This window comes from Corythoichthys intestinalis, chromosome 3, assembly GCF_030265065.1.
Source record: "Corythoichthys intestinalis isolate RoL2023-P3 chromosome 3, ASM3026506v1, whole genome shotgun sequence".
Classification (NCBI taxonomy): domain Eukaryota; kingdom Metazoa; phylum Chordata; class Actinopteri; order Syngnathiformes; family Syngnathidae; genus Corythoichthys; species Corythoichthys intestinalis.
The window spans coordinates 37494321-37510720 of record NC_080397.1 but is presented as its reverse complement, the minus strand read 5'-3'; the positions used below and the strand labels follow the sequence as shown (position 1 = coordinate 37510720).

The 16400-nt window shown below is 37.6% G+C and overlaps 1 protein-coding gene across 1 annotated transcript in view; it reads left to right on the top strand.

Annotated features, from left to right (window-relative positions):
- Positions 1-50: 50 nt before the first annotated feature.
- The window catches only part of hk2 (hexokinase 2), a 78036-nt gene continuing 61686 nt past the window's right edge, over positions 51-16400 (top strand). The window contains exons 1-6 of the mRNA XM_057831749.1: positions 51-271; positions 6732-6894; positions 10335-10483; positions 11107-11226; positions 12440-12535; positions 12930-13029. Of these exons, the coding sequence (XP_057687732.1) occupies positions 212-271; positions 6732-6894; positions 10335-10483; positions 11107-11226; positions 12440-12535; positions 12930-13029 (688 nt within the window). The 5' untranslated portion in view covers positions 51-211. The remainder of the gene's footprint in view (positions 272-6731; positions 6895-10334; positions 10484-11106; positions 11227-12439; positions 12536-12929; positions 13030-16400) is intronic.

Sequence of the window (16400 nt, the reverse complement as noted above, 5' to 3'; positions counted from 1 at the left end):
CCTCCTTCGCAGCCAATCAGCGATTTGAATTTACGTGACATCACCAACCACACAAGTCCCGGAAGCTCTAACTGTATTTTTTCCTAAGTAACTTACAAAAACCAACAAGGGAAACGGAGCTATTTAAATCCAAAGTTTAATCAATTATTTATTAACTATAATCCATAGTTAATCTTTCGACAAAGGAAGAACGACTAAACAAACATCAACTATGTCCTCGAGTTTGCTCACTAACTACTCTCCCGAACTTTATGATGACCAAGAAAATAAAGTGAGTAATGAAACGAATGGTTGTTTTAAAAAAATCGAAAAAATACAATGATTTTAAAGAAGTTTACTGAGTGTTCCATAAGGTATGTCACCGTGAAGGGTAATACAGCTAGCACCCTTGTTGTGCACAGTACAGTACACTCGACGAACGAACGTCGGTGTGTCTTGTTGCGTAGAAAATCTTTAAATTGGTCGCTGTTCACCTGTGAGAAACGATATTAATGTAATTTCAGTAGCGAAACTGCATGTTCGTGTGTTTATTATTAGTTGTGTTTTCTATGAAGTATTCTCGGTCGCATAGACCTTTGTGTAAAAATTAGTGTAAATTTGCTTATTAGAAGTCGGATTTCAGAAGTGTTTTGGTTGTTTAGATTATAGAGTAGCAATATAACAGGAATTAAGACATAGTGACGCCACAATATTATATCTAGTACAGTGGCATGAAAAAGTATCTGAACCTTTTGGAATTTCTCACATTTCTGCATAAAAACACTATCAAATGTGATCTGATCTTTGTCAAAATCACACAGATGTTAAAACGGTGTCTACTTTAACTAAAACCACCCACACATTTATAGATAGATAGATAGATAGATAGATAGATAGATAGATAGATTTTAATGAAGATAGCATGCAAACAATGACAGAAGGGGGAAGAATAAGTGAACCCTCTGCCTAAGGAGACGTAAAGAGCAATTGAAACCAATTTTTACCAAAAAAATTTAAGTCAGTGCATCATGGCTTGGTCAAAAGAGCTGTCTGAAGACGTCTGATCAAGGATTGTTGATTTGTATAAAGCTGGGAAAGGATACAAAACCATCTCTAAAAGTCTGGATGTTCATCAATCGACAGTCAAGAGAAGGTGTCTACAAATGGAGAGAGTTTGTCACTGTTGCTTCTCTCCCAAGGAGTGGCCGTCCACCAAAGATGGTGCCAAGAGTTCAGCGCAGAATACTCAGAGAGGTAAAAAGAACCCTAGAGTGTCTGCTAAAGACTTACAGAAATCACTGGCACAGTCCACTATCTGTGTGCACACACAACTGTATGTAAAACTATAGCCAAGAATGGTCTTCATGGGAGGAGAGGAAGGCACTGCTGTCTAAGAAAAACATTTTTGCTCGTTTAATTTTCGCAAAAAGGCACTTGGACTCTCCACAGAAGTTTTGGCAAAATATTTTTTGGACTTATGAAACCAAAGCTGAATTGTTTTGGAGTAACACACAAAGTCATCTGTGGAGGAAACATTGAACAACTCGCCAACATCAACACCTCATCCTCACTGTGAAGCATGGTGGAGGGAGCATCGTCATTTGGGGCTGTTTTGCTGCCTCTGGGACTGGACAACTTGCAGTCATTAATGGAAGAATGAATTCAAAAGTTTATTAGGATGTTTTGCAGGAAAACCTGAGGCCGTCTGTCAGACAGTTGAAGCTAAAAAGTGCTGCAACAAGACGATCCTAAACACAGAAGTAAATCAACTTCAGAATGGTTTCAGAAGAACGAAATACATGTTCTGGAGTGGCCAAGTCAAAGTCCAGACTTGAACCCCAATGAGATGCTGTAGCATGACCTAAAGACAGCGATTCATCCCAGGCATCCCAGGAATGTGACTAAACTACAGCTGTTTTGTAGAGAAGAATGGGCTAAGATTAGTCCTGATCGATGTGCCAGACTGATCTGCAGCTACAGGAAGCGTCTGGTTGAAGTTATTGCTGCCAAATGGGGGGCCACAAAATATTAAATGTGAGGGTTCACTTATTTTCCCCCTTCTGTCATTGTTTGCATACTATCCTCATTAAAATATGAAAACTTAGAAATGTTTGGGTGGTTTTAGTTAAAGCAAACACAGTTTTTTCATCTGTGTGATTTTGACAAAGATCCGATAACATTTGAATTTTTTTTTTTTTTTTTTTTGTCATTGTCATCATCATCAAAATCATTGACAGTTTCAGAGTGTGGAATTTTTACCCGAAGGTAAGACGAAGACAGACAAGGAAAGGCGGGAAAAGCAGATGCTTATCGAAACCCGTCCCCCATCAGCCCGGGACGCACAAACAGCATATTGTGTATCAGTCCAGTCATAATCTTCACATTTCGTTCGAAAGTCATTGATTGCCATGGATTTTCACATATTGTCAATTCGCAGGTCAAACACGGCACTCTTGTTGCAATGGCAGCTCAGTAATGCGATTTTGCTGGAGGGCATATCCTAAGAGCAATTGTTATGTCTTATTCTCTGACCCTGACATTTAATCATCCTTTGCTGTGAGAACATCATATCTGTGATGTGTGTGCGCTCTGTGCTTATGACGGTCAATGTAATGTTTTATTATATTTTGTTTGTACATTTTTTTGAAGTAACTTAATGAATTTATATTCGTTAGCGCTGCATCACATGTATTCCATAGGCGAGCCCCAGTGTTTACAATCGAGAACGATTTCATCGTAGTCCTAATGGTCTGATAGGAAAACGGTCTGTTTCCTCTCAGATCGTAGGAGGATTCTCTTAATTGGAACAATGCTTGTAGGTTAGTCGGGAGACTGTTTGTGTTGGCCTTGTACATCATTTGAGCAGTTTTGTAGTTAACCAGGTCATGAAATTTTAATAGCTTGGACTTGATGAAAAGTTCATTGGTATGTGCTCTGAACGGTGCTCTATGAATAATTCTAATGGCTTTTTTTTAAGGATAAAGAGTGGACATAGATGTGTTGCATATGTGTGTCCCCAGATCTCCAAGCAGTAGTTGAGGTGCGGCAGAACGAGCGCGCAGTATAGGGTTTGGAGAGCCCTCGTATCTAGCATGTTTTGAACTCTAAAGAGAATGGAGATGCTCCTAGCGAGTTTGTTGCGCAATTGCTCCACATGAGGCTTCCAAGTGAGGCGGTGATCGAGAACAATACCTAAGACTTTGTGCTGTTGTACTCTTTGTATCACAACATTATTTATTTGTATGTTTAGGTTCTCATTCAGTCCTTTTCTGCCAAATAGTATGTATTTAGTTTTCTCGAGATTCAGGGATAATTTATTTGCATCGAACCATTTTTGCAGTTTTGCTAGTTCTGCATTTATTTGTATAGATAGACTGTGTAGGTCCTTTCCAGAACAAAAGATGTTGGTGTCGTCTGCAAAAAGAACCATTTTAAGTAGTTTAGATTAGTGATGCACGATAATGCAGTTTTCAACCGATACCGATAACCGATAATTTCCTCCTCATTCCAACCGATAACCGATAATGTCAAGCCGATAATTCTATTAAAAGTTTTATGTAAAATTTTAAAGTAGACACAAAAGAAAATATTACTGTGCAAAAATATAATTTATTGCTCTTTTTTTCAACATAAAGTATGAACAAGTCGTCAGTTCAAACATCTAAATAATGACAGATTGTCTGACATTGTGTAATGGTAAACCTTTGGCAACAATTACTTACAGAGTAAATACCTAAGTTGCACAAAAATGCATTTAAAAGTAAGCCATTCCTAACATATATAACATTAATCCGCTGCAAAACACACCTCCTTAAAACTAGTCAGTTTTAAGTGTAAATCTATTGGCAATAAGTGAAATTATCTGCCATCGCTTCAAGTGTATTTCTCTCAGATTTCTTGGAAGAAAAATAGCTAGCTGAAAATAATCTTAACAGCCTTGTTTTAAGCAATACATTATTATACTTAATCCTAAAAAAAAAAAAATTGAAGAAGGAAAGATTTTGAATAATATTTGTGGCTACAGAATATCGATTTAAGAATTTGATTACCTACTGTGACTGTAATTGAGCAGAGAAATAAGTTAAATAATTTGAAAAGTGATTGCTAATGTTATATGCTTTGTTGCACACTGTGAAAATGATTACCTCAAAAGAGCGAGATGTCATGTACCCATTCTGGAGCGCTTTGTTTACATTTGCGGCTTTCACGACATTTGCGTTACAGCAGCTAAACTGCTACACGGCAGTACTATTTGGACGGAGTTGGAGCTCGCATCCACGTGCGTGTTGTTTTGTGCCTGAGTTTTATTAAGCCGAAAATAAAGGCAGCGTTACAAAGTCATCTGACCGCTCGTCATTTCACATTGTGAATGCATTATTGACTGGCTCACTTCGTTTTCTCCATGTTTAAATTATCTTATAACCACTGTGCCGTCATGATAAGCTTGCTTACCGGACATCACTTTTTCATGAAGAATGGTGGTTGTATAAACTGCATTATTTCTTTTATCCAGGGCTTTGGTTCTCGGGTCATTAAGGTAAAAAAAAAAAAAACTGTGTCTCGTCTCGGCGGCGGCGGCAGCTACATTCGTCCCGGATAATCCGGCCGGTTCGCCGCGGCGTATTCGGGTCCTGGCTCTGCTTGCACGCCGTGGGGGAACGCTCGAGAAACCGGGGTGTTCGCCGGAGGTCCAAAGGCAGGGGAACCGGTCTCAGCCCGCCCCGCCTATGGCGAGGCGGCGGCGGCCTGCCGGACTGGCCAGAGCGGCGGGCTCCGTCAGAAGACTGCTACTTGCCGACTATCGGTCTCCAGTAGTGCCGGTGTTTAGCTTTAGATGCGAATTTACCACCCACCTTGGGCTGCATTCCCAAACAGCCCGACTCTGTATCGTCACAAGCCCTGTAGTTTAACTTAGTGTTTACAATAGCTTTAGCATTCCTGCTAGCAGCAGCCTCGTATTTGTTCCAAAATTCTTTGTGATGCAGTTTTAAATGGCTGCTGGGTTAGTGGTTTTGAATGAGGACGCGTTCTTTCTGCCTCGTGGAACTTATACGGTACGTTTTGCAGATGGCGAGAGCGTCGTTTTTTTAGTAACAGCCGCCATAATATTCAACTACTTCTTGTCTTGTAACTCCGCCTCCTCAACCCCTCCTCCCTCAGGGGCTTCAGAGAGGGGAGGGGTTGAGGAGGCGACGTGCTGAATTCTTCGGTTGCGCACATTTGGAGGCAAAATCAAGTATATAATTATCGGATTGCATTATCGGTTGAATTTTTTAATTATCTGGATTATCTGTGTGATGTCATAATTGCCATTATCGGCCGATAATTATCGGTGACCGATATTATCGTGTATCTTTACTTTAGATGCTTGATGTCAGTCATTTATGTATAGGATGAATAATTACGGTCCCAGGACAGAGCCTTGGGGCACGCCGCATGTAATTTGACGTGTAGTCGATCTGCACCCATCATATGCTACATATTGCGAACAATTTTCCAGGTAGCTACTTATCCAGTTTAGAACGATGCCTCGCATTCCAAGTTTCTCTAGTTTGTCCAGTAGGATATTGTGGTTAACAGTATCAAAGGCTTTTTTTAGGTCCAGGAAAATGCCCACTGAGTATTCTTTTCGATCAACAGCATCTGTGATCAGTTCTACAGACTCTGCTAGGGCCTGCGTAGTGGAGTGTTTTTTTTCTAAACCCATATTGGCTATCATATAACAAATGATGTTTTGTTATGTATTTGTCAAGTCGGTTGTTGAAGAGTTTTTCGAGAATTTTTGATAGTTGAGGCAGGATAGAGATAGGTCTATAGTTGTTGAACTCATGTGGGTTCCCACCTTTGAAGATTGGGATAACTTTAGCAATTTTCATTTCATCAGGGAAGATTCCTGTCTCAAAAGATGTATTGAAAATATGAGTTATGCGGAGTAGTATTTCATTATGAATGCTTTTAATGAGATTCATGTCAATTTCCTGTAGGTCGGTGGAATCTTTGTTGTCGCACTGCATAATTACTCTTTACCTCGGCTGCCTGTATTGGCTCCAAAAACATGGATTTTAGAATGGGGTCAGGGCGCATATGAGTAGCTACAGAGGGAATGTTCTCAGCTAGTTTAGGCCCAACAGTTACAAAGAATTCATTGAATTTGTTTGCAATCTCTTCTTTGTTCCTCATCTCACTGTTATCTCCATAAAAGAACTCAGGGTAAGATTTCCCTGACTCCCTATTTCTTTTTATCATCCCGTTTAGTATTTTCCACAGTCTACACGTGTAGGTTTTGTTGTCTTCCAGTAATTTGCAATAGTATTGTTTTTTACAAGCTCGCATTTGATGGTGATTTTGTGCAGAAATTTGAGAAATTCCAAAAGGTTCAGATATTTTTTTTTTTCATACCACTGTATATCTAATATAATATACATTATACATTAATATAATATACATTTACTTGACTTCTCACCCTTTCCCATCATCAAAGATTTGAGCATGGTGGATAAGGATGTTGGCTTGAAGGAAACCACCTGGCTCCTTTGTAAAGATCAACATTTACCCTTCCTTCTATAAATCATTAACTACTATGACCAATGGCTGTGTCGCAGCACTTTTATGTTGTTGGCAAATTGACATTTCTTTTTCTTGTTTGACAATATGTGTGAAAAAAGCTGTTCATGTTGCAAATAACATATCCTTACTGTTAAATAAGGATTGAAACTCCCTGTGTAACACGTCTAATATATTCTGGTGTTTAGTTGGACAAGTACTTGCACCATCTTCAGCTGCCTGATAAAACTCTGATGGATATATCAATAAGGTTTCGACGAGAAATGGACAAAGGCCTTTGCAGAGATACTAACCCCACAGCAGCTGTACGGATGCTGCCTACATATGTACTCTCAACACCAGATAGGACAGGTAATGCTTTTATCCTTACTACTGTTTTTGTATGTGGCCCAATATACAGTACTGTGAAAGTCACATGCCCAACTAGTTAGGATTTTTTCGAGTTTGAGTGGAGGAGACAGGATATCCATATTAGCAATATCAAAATGTGTTTTAACAGATAAGAGAAATATTTTTTGAGTGCGTGTCTCTAGAACTAAGAAATAATTGTATATATAATAATCCACAATTTGACAACTGTTGTGTAACTGCTGCACATTTTGCCCATTTCACTAATATTTGGTATTCAAAACTAACTCGTACTATCTGTAAACACGAAGCAGTGTAACTGAATAGCCTGGGAAAAATAATAATAATAAATTAAATTATTCCCCAGAATAAAATTGCTTGATTGAATATTTAAGATGTAAAAATGAAATAATCAGTAATCTTAAAGAGTTTATTGAAGATATAATGTGTAAATATTTTAATTGATAGAGAAATATTCAAGTAGGGTGGCCAGAAAAGATCCCTGGTGTTACCAAGTTACCAATCTTCACACAATTATACTGAGCTTTCCTCAAACTCTTAATTACTGAAAAATGTTCTACAGAACACTCATCTAAGAAGCTCTTTTCCGATGAGCAATACATACTATACCTGTCAGCCTTGTCAAATTGTCTGATGTCGTTTATAGCCTAACTCTGAGGACTGAGTCATTACGACCTGGCGGTATCCTTTCACATGCTGGATCATGGTATCCTTAAAAGACTTGACAGCATCCTTTGACTTGCTGGATCATGGATCATTATCCCTCCATTTTACCTATGGTTGGACATAAAGGGGTTTGAAGCTCTCCTCAGAATTGCTCCGTTGCTGTGTCCCTGAGGACTCATTTATCAGTCCTTTGTTGTTTTTATTTGATCTGCTTCTGATTTGCTGTACCAAGGGTCATCAATGTGGCCCTGTTCAGAAAGTAGCTCGCCAGCAGAGGCGATTGCTCTAGTTCTGAAAGGGTAGCTCAGCTTCCCCTAAAATGTCAGAAAATAAGGGATCAAATGCATACTGTTGTGTGTACATGTCATTGACGAAATGTGTGCTACAATGCGTTTAACTTTTTTTCAGAACCAGATTCTTTATCACTGGTTATGATGTGGCTTACTTTTCATCCATTCGCACAGCTCCACGGTCCTTTAAACATTGTGGACGCTGTATATCTCCAGAATGGAGAGTGCATTGTTCCACCATTACGAAACAAGACGAGTCATTGGCTATAGGCTGGGTTTGTCCTACCCATCAGACGCTGTACGTCTCTGGGCAATGACGGGGCTTGACTGTCCCGGATGCCTGCTTCTCTGCATGATGATTGGATGATCTGTCTAAGGCTTAATCCCTCTTTGATTGAAAGCGAAATAAGCGAATCAGCGACTTTGTTGTTTAACATCCGCAGGACAAATTTTTCAATCTTCATTCCTTTGCTTTGAGTTGAACCGGAGACTTTCCTAATCATCCTAGCGACACTTTCTTTGTTAAAGACGATGAGTGAAAATCAAACTTCTTATTCTGGTGTTTTTTTTTTTTCTTTTGTGGCTGTTTGTGTTTGTAGAATGATTTTTGTCACTCTAGTTTGTTTCCCTACGAAGCGGCGGGTGTCGCGGAGCCCCTCCATCGTCACAAAGCACTCACTGGCGGACACAATTTGAGCTTCCCCTCCTTCAAATACCAGCATCCGCCACTACTCACCAGTAATAAATCATTGTAATTTTGTTCGGAATATTGTTGAAGTAATAACTTGAAAATGTAATGACCAGCAGAGATTTATAGAAATTAAGTGTTGCATATTGATTACTATCTGTTTTCGAACGTTTGTAAAAAATGATTAGGAAATTGGGCATATTTTTTAATTTATTTCCCCATACTCTGTCCTTGACTCCGCCATGCACCTTTGAAACACTGCCACAGCATGCTTCCGACAATTAAGTAATGTATTGACAGACCTTTCCTACTAGTAGCTAATTAGCTGTGTCAAGTGATGTATTTTCAGCTGCCTTATAAAACAAATCAAAAATGCATTTTTCAATCATCCACTGAATAGAATTTCATTTGGTGATAGCTTAAATGCTCCATTCAATGAAATATTCTATTTATTGCATTAATAAACATCCATTCCTTGCATTGTTGAATAATTAATTAAATGGTAGCTTTTCATGTAATCCAAAGCTACGTGTACTCGTGCTACGAGCACGCACACCTGCACTGCGCGCAGGTCTATCTGCACTGCGCGTATACTTGTACTACAAGTACACTGTATACGTACTTGTACTACAAGTATGCTGAACAGCAGAGCAAAGCTACCCATGCATTTTCTAGTTTCTGATTGAAATGCACTTCTGTATCTTGCACCCCGAAGGGGATGTTGTACGCTTCAATATTTTTATCCTGTTGCAGTACCATTTTTGGCCACCAATATTACATATTGCTTCTTTGTGTGCAAAGAGAAAAGCCTAAACCTAGATTTCAACCCTGACCACAAAACTGTGAGGTGGACATTAGTGGCGGGATAAACAGTTAAGTTGAGGGAACGAATCCATTAGAATTAATTCTGGAGAAAGATTCGTTCAAACCAATCGTTCAACAAAACGTTCGCCCCCCCAATTCCCCCCTCCCCCACCCCACCAAATAATTTGTTTGGTTAGTGAACGGAAAGTGACGTTGCCGAACGAATCACCAAAGACCGCTTAGTAACTTAACAGAACGGGAAGTGACATTTCTTGGTCCCTCCCCCTCTTGCACACAGGCTCATCATTGGCTGCACGTCGAGAATTCAGAAGCAAGTGTCACTGAGTGTCAGACCCTGTTATTCTTTTTCCGCTCCCTTGTTCCTCCCCCACCGCTGTAATATTGAGAGACAACTTCAGCATCATCTTTCATATTTCTATAGGATCATGGCTCATGCTTGCATTTTGATTTAGGACACAGTTAAACAATTTCATTCTTTTGGGGGGGTACGCACGGGCATTCTCTAGCATGGTCTTGATCACATATACAATATTGTCGCCACCAGCCTACATGACACGCTTGCTGCGGGCCTGCGGCGTGATTCAAATAAGAACAGAAACCGAAAGTTAATTTCTAAATATGGAATGACCAACATATCATATTTACCTCACGCTCCATTGTATTTTTGTTTTTATGCACATCACTATTATGTTTTGGTAACTATCGTTAAAACTGCAGTGTGTATATAGCTGGTTGTCAAATTTGTTGCTCAGAAACAAAAACAATGAAGCAATACTACATTTTGATATGAACCAGTTTCATTGCAAATCAGTATTCAGATGTTCGTGTTGAAATGTCATTTTTGCCCTGGTATTAATAAATAATCATGCTAATCAATCATTTAAGTGCCTTTTTATGGTGTATGTCTCTTATGAAGTGTTTTTTGAATGTACTTTGCTTGCTGTTGTGTTTAGAACAAGGAGAATTTTTGGCTTTGGACCTTGGTGGGTCCACATTCCGAGTGCTTCTAGTTACCGTTATGGCTAATGGCGAGCAAAAAGTGGACATGGAAAATCAGATTTATGATATTCCTGAACATCTCAAGAGAGGCTGCGGATCTGAGGTAGGATTAACTTCACAATGCCTGTTTTATTAATAAACCCAACAAATTAAGATCTAAGAATTGCAGAATATATTGAATTTTTTTGTTTTGCTATATCTTACTGAAAATTATATCAAATAATCAAGTTCCATAATGACTCAAGGAAGGGCAATTTCTTCTTCAAAATATGATCACAGAGCAAGGTTGGAGAGATATGATGCACTTAGTACATGCAAAATTCACTCACTCCAGCCTTTTTTTTTGTTTTTTTTGGGGTTTTTTTTTAACAAGACATCCCCTTCTTTCATGTGCCACAGACTATTGTGTGTTTGGCTAAAAGAACCCAGAATTTATAAAAAGATTAGATTCCCATCTTTAATCATAAAAAAGGTTAGTTTTTACTGTTTTTCGTTCTTTAGTTATGAGCAATTGAACATCATAAACAACATTTTTATATGGTAGTGAATGAGTTAGGAATACTGTATGTAATCGTTGTCAAATAAAAATATTAGCTGCTAATGACACCAGCAACAGTCGCCAGAGGGGTGGTGTCAATGTATGATAACCAAACGATTTTCACATTAATGAATATAATGTACACCAATGTACACGTGACATTTTGTACCCTTCTTTTTAACTTCCAGTTATTTGACTATATAGCTGAATGCCTGGCTAATTTCATGGAGAAGTTAGGAATAAAGGACAAAAGGCTGCCTTTGGGCTTTACCTTCTCTTTTCCTTGTCAACAGAGCAAGTTGGATGAGGTGAGTAATGTTGCAGTGTAAATTTAGTCTAATTTATGCAATGCCAGGGACAGACATAACCACAGATGAAGTTCCATGACTTAGAATTTTTTTCAACTAATTTTTGTTGTAGTTAACACCAAAGATTTTGTCCTATTTGTGATGCATTATGTGTGATTGCGTTTCATAAAAAAGTGTTAAACCACCAGTGTTGTCAATCTTACTTTAAAAAACTTAACTAATTACAGTAATTAAATTAATTACTATAATTAGTTAACTTTTTTAAAGTAAGATATAAGCAACACTTTTTAAATTTTTAATTACATTTAATTTTTAATTTTTTAATAATAAATAAAAAAAAACAGGTCACACTATGAAAGTTCAAAAGGTTTTTGGCACAATTAGCCCTAGCCCAATTTTTTACCCTAAACTTAACTAGACACAGGGGTACTACGGATATTGCGATAACTCAATAGTAACATTTGCTATGTTTGGCAGTCATTCAATGTTGTGAATCAACCGTTAAAGTTGTTAAAATTGCTCTCGTTATTGCATTAGTTCCCTTCTGTCTAGTTCCGACACGTGACATTTTTAAAACTGTTTCATCATTTAAAGATAGATTCAAGTCAAGACATTGCCGATTTATGAGTATCTTAGATAAAAAGTTACTTAGATTCGCTAGAAAGGTTCTCTACACCAGAGCCTTCCTGAGAAGTCTACTGCTTTAAGATGGCGGCTGTTTACTAACGCCGGTGAGTCTATCATTTCGCATCTAGTTCTCTATACATGTGATATCTATCGTAGCATCATGTGGGCATAGTTTGTAGGCTATCGGCTACAGTCAGTTCTTATTGGAGCCACCCAATGCATCATGTTTGCAACGGCGTCATAACTCCTTTTCCTCCTCCCCACTCACGCTCTGCTTTCTCTGTGAGTCCGCGTCTCTCAGACATTTCTCGCGTCATTCAACCAACATAGTAGCATAGTAACGCACGCCTTTACATCCTCTGTAACAGTAACGGCGTTGCAACGATGAGAAGAGTAATTAATTATATTACTCACTAGTGAAAAAAATTGTGAAAAAAAGTAACGCCGTTAGTAATGCTGTTATACTCTTAACGCCATTATTAACAACACTGTAAACCACTATGTACAGTATACACGGATGTTGAAATTTTTTTTGTTGTTTTTTTTTTTGTTTTGTTTTAATACCATTTATATATGTCTTTTTCAGAGTATATTGATCTCCTGGACAAAAGCCTTCAAGGCATCCGGAGTTGAAGGAAAAGACGTAGTCAAACTTCTGCAGAGATCTGTGAAGAAGCGAGGGGTATGTTTGCTATAGATCCTAAGAAAGAGATGATCATGAACCAAAGATGACAATAAATATTTAGTCTTTAGGCAGGTTATATTTATACAGGGTATGTCTAAATAGACCTAAAATGGCATTTTAAAAAGTAAGTAAAATACATTTAAGGCATCAAACCAGATGTGCATTTTCTTAACGGTTTTCTTAACGTTTATTCACTGGTCGTATAGCTTTATGTGCAGCAGCCTTAAAAGAAGAATCATTTAGTATTTTTTTTTTTTTTATCTGCATCTGAATAAATTCATCGGTTTTCTGCTATAATATACTGCTGAGATTTCTATATATGCAATATCGGAGTGTCCTTGACTTACTGAAATTATATAATTGGATTTGCTTGCTTACTTATCTATTGCAGGACATCAGTGTGGACATTATGGCTGTCATTAATGACACAGTGGGAGCTATGATGACGTGTGGCTATGATGATCATAATTGTGAAATTGGTCTCATTGTAGGTGGGTGTTTTTAATATATCTATACTACTGGAATACTTGCTCATAAAACATTGTGTGTATGGACAGTAGCTGTACAATTCAGTGAAAATGTTTATAATGGGTTGTTTATATATGTTTCGAGTGGAAATGTCAAGTCATGTCACAATTTGATTGTAGTTAAATTTTTAACGCATCCAAAATCGATTGATCCTTTTTTCCTTTTCCGCCATTGGTTCAGTGGATCATTTTGATCCATGATCCGTATAGATCACTTTCCACAGTTAGGCACACACACAACATTAAGTTTGGTGATTATCTCATTTTCATTGAATGATCTGTTGCTGACATTTCAATAAAAAAAAAAAAATATATATATATATATATATATATATATATATATATATATATATATATATATATATATATATATATATATATATATATATATGTCTTTTTAAAAGGAATTATTAACTAATTACGAATAATAAATAAAAGGCAGGAAAGTATTATACAATGACATTGACAAAAAAAAAAAAACGATAACAAAAACAACGCATCGTGATAAAAGTCAAAATAGCAAATAAAACAATAAAACATAAAATGCAAAACCATAAAGCCCTCCAAGTGATCCACGGATAGAAAGACTTGTAGTTCTTAAAAGATAAACGTTATTATGAGTTAGAATAATTTGATATTAAAACCTCTCTTGATGTTTTTATTTGTTTGATGTTTAAATTTATAAAATTAGTTTAACTAATAGGTCGCCATTGTTGTTGACGTTGCAGGGCGGTGAAATTACGCTGCCGGGCGACCAGAGAATGACTCTAGCGACATAAATATGTCATCCGTTCAACCCGAGAGGAACATTAATGAGCATGACAGCACTGTCAATATTACACAAAACGAGCAGCAAAAGCAAAATGAACAGGAAAAACGGGATGAGATGAGAGTCAGGCAAAAAAAAACGGTGTTCTGCCAAAATTTGCTACACTGGCGAAACGCCCTACAAGAGGCGAATTTGACACCCAAAATACGACCGTGCACTTTCAGCTTGTTTTTCTTACATGCGTACAGACAGAAAAATACTAAAGATACCTTAAGAAAATACTTAAACATAGTAATATCAAATAAGGGTGACTTAAATATGCTATGTGATCAATGTGGTCAACGGATCAACAATCTGCTTTAAAAATACCACAAGAAAACACAATGCTTGAAAATATGAGAGGGAAACGCATACAAAAAAAAGTATTTTGAGGCAATGAAAAGGTAATCAAAGATTCAATAAAAACATTAATAGTACACTACCGTTCAAAAATTTGGGGCCTAAGCGACCCCAAACTTTTGTATCATATGTGATCATGATACAAAAGTTTGGGGTCGCTTAGATGCTTAGAAGGAATTGCTGGAACCCGGTAGTATTCGTCGAGTGACAGTGACAATCTACGTCATCACCCCGAGCGTCAATTGCACGCTTAAAACATGGTTCCCTCCGTAGGTCAAAACATGTACTACTAAATATTATAGATTTTTAAATCAATGGCAATATTTTATCTGTTTCTAATAACATATTTTAGTAAAGGAGAACAATTGTGGCTTATTAGAGCCTACAAGTCTTTAAGTCTGAGGTACCCTTTAAGAAATAAAACCAGGCTACCCAAGTCTGGAAGAAGTAAAAAAGTGGGTCTTTAATCGCGATTTAAAAAGGCCAATATTCGTAATGGTGCGGATTTCAGGGGGCAGACTATTCCACAACCTGGGGGCAGCAACCGCAAAAGATCGATCACTCAACTGTTTAAGTCTCGACCTTTAGAGTTGCAGAAGAAGCTGGCTGGTAGAACAAAGAACCATGCCAGAGTTACTGAGGATTAAAATCTCCGACAAATAAAAAGGAGTCAGGCCATTATTAGAATTAAAAACAAACAGTAAAAGTTGAAATCAGTTCTAAAATTAACTTGAAGTCTAGTGGAGCGATGATAGCACAGGGGTAATATGTTCAAAAGTAAAGGGACACCTCATTGGTAGAGCCAACCGGCCTGATAATGTATGTAAAAAGTGTTTGGGTTTTTTAAAATTCATTCAGTAATTGTACTATAAAACTAATTATTGGCAATGTTTTTTCAATACTTACCTAAAAGTTCGAACATAAACTGAGGTGCGTTTAAAGTCTCCTCCGCAATAAGTTTCTTAAATGATCACTCCAAATATAATGTGAAAATGCTTCACAAAAAGATTGTCATTGTTCTTTCAGGTCACTGGTCAGAAAACAGGAGAGGCGGGGGAATGCGTTCCCCTACAAATTGTTGAAAAGCACCATACCAGTATTCGTTTGTTCTACATACAAAACACTATTTTCAATTTTCGTGGCAATACAGGACAGAGTGCGTCCCTCGTAAGCTTAAAACAGGACGATTTTTTATTACGGGACTATCCAATATTTCAATGGACGGTTGGCAACTGTAGTATCTGCTGGCTCTGTGTGCTGTGGGCAGCACACCCCAGCAATGGCAGACGGGGTACTTCCAGTCGATTAGTATATAGCATATGGCCGCTTAAAGAGCACTGATCTCTGGGAAGAGTTGCTATGATCGGCCAGTGAATCTGCAGTACTTATGCTGGAGGAATTTGTGGATTTAATTTTTGTCGGACAAAACGTGACTAAACAGTTTATATACAGGAAGCGTCCCAACACTTAATTTTAAATATTGTTAAAAGATTTAGTTTAGATGGAAACATTTTTTCTGTGTAAAAAGTGAAAAAGTGGACAGCACAGAGACGTGGTTCTCTTTTCCTCCTCATAGTTTTGAGATTGAGGCTTCAAATCCCTTCCTGCTTGGTTTCTATCTTTAGAGCCCGATTTTTGATTCTTGGTATCAAGGCTGATTAATTATTGCTTATTTTTAGTGCCTGTAGGCTACGAGTTAGCCAGTCGAGGGCTTGAGAGCTAAGCCTTCAGCCTGTCAGTGTGCTGGGACACAATTGTGCTTCTTTTGTGAAAACGGACACACGTTCCCTCTTTTAATTTTGTATGTGGCTATGTGGAAATTATCGACAAGACTTAGAAATTTTATGGCTCCCTGTCAGAGGGTTGATTTTGCCGATTAGCTAAAATAAGGGCTTAACTTTACAATTATTGCTATTATGTTCACCACTGACTATTTGATGACATTCCTACTCCTAGTTTCCAAATTGTATACTTTTACATCAAGATACAGGACATCAAAACATACATTTTTCTACTTCTGTTCACTATTAAGTTTTCAGAAGAATTTTATTAATCATGTTGGTGTCTTTTTCACTTCTGATTATTGTACTTTCTTAAGAACGAGGACACATTTTCCAAAACATTTAGTTACTTTTTTTTTTTTTTAATTTTATTTTATTTTATTTTA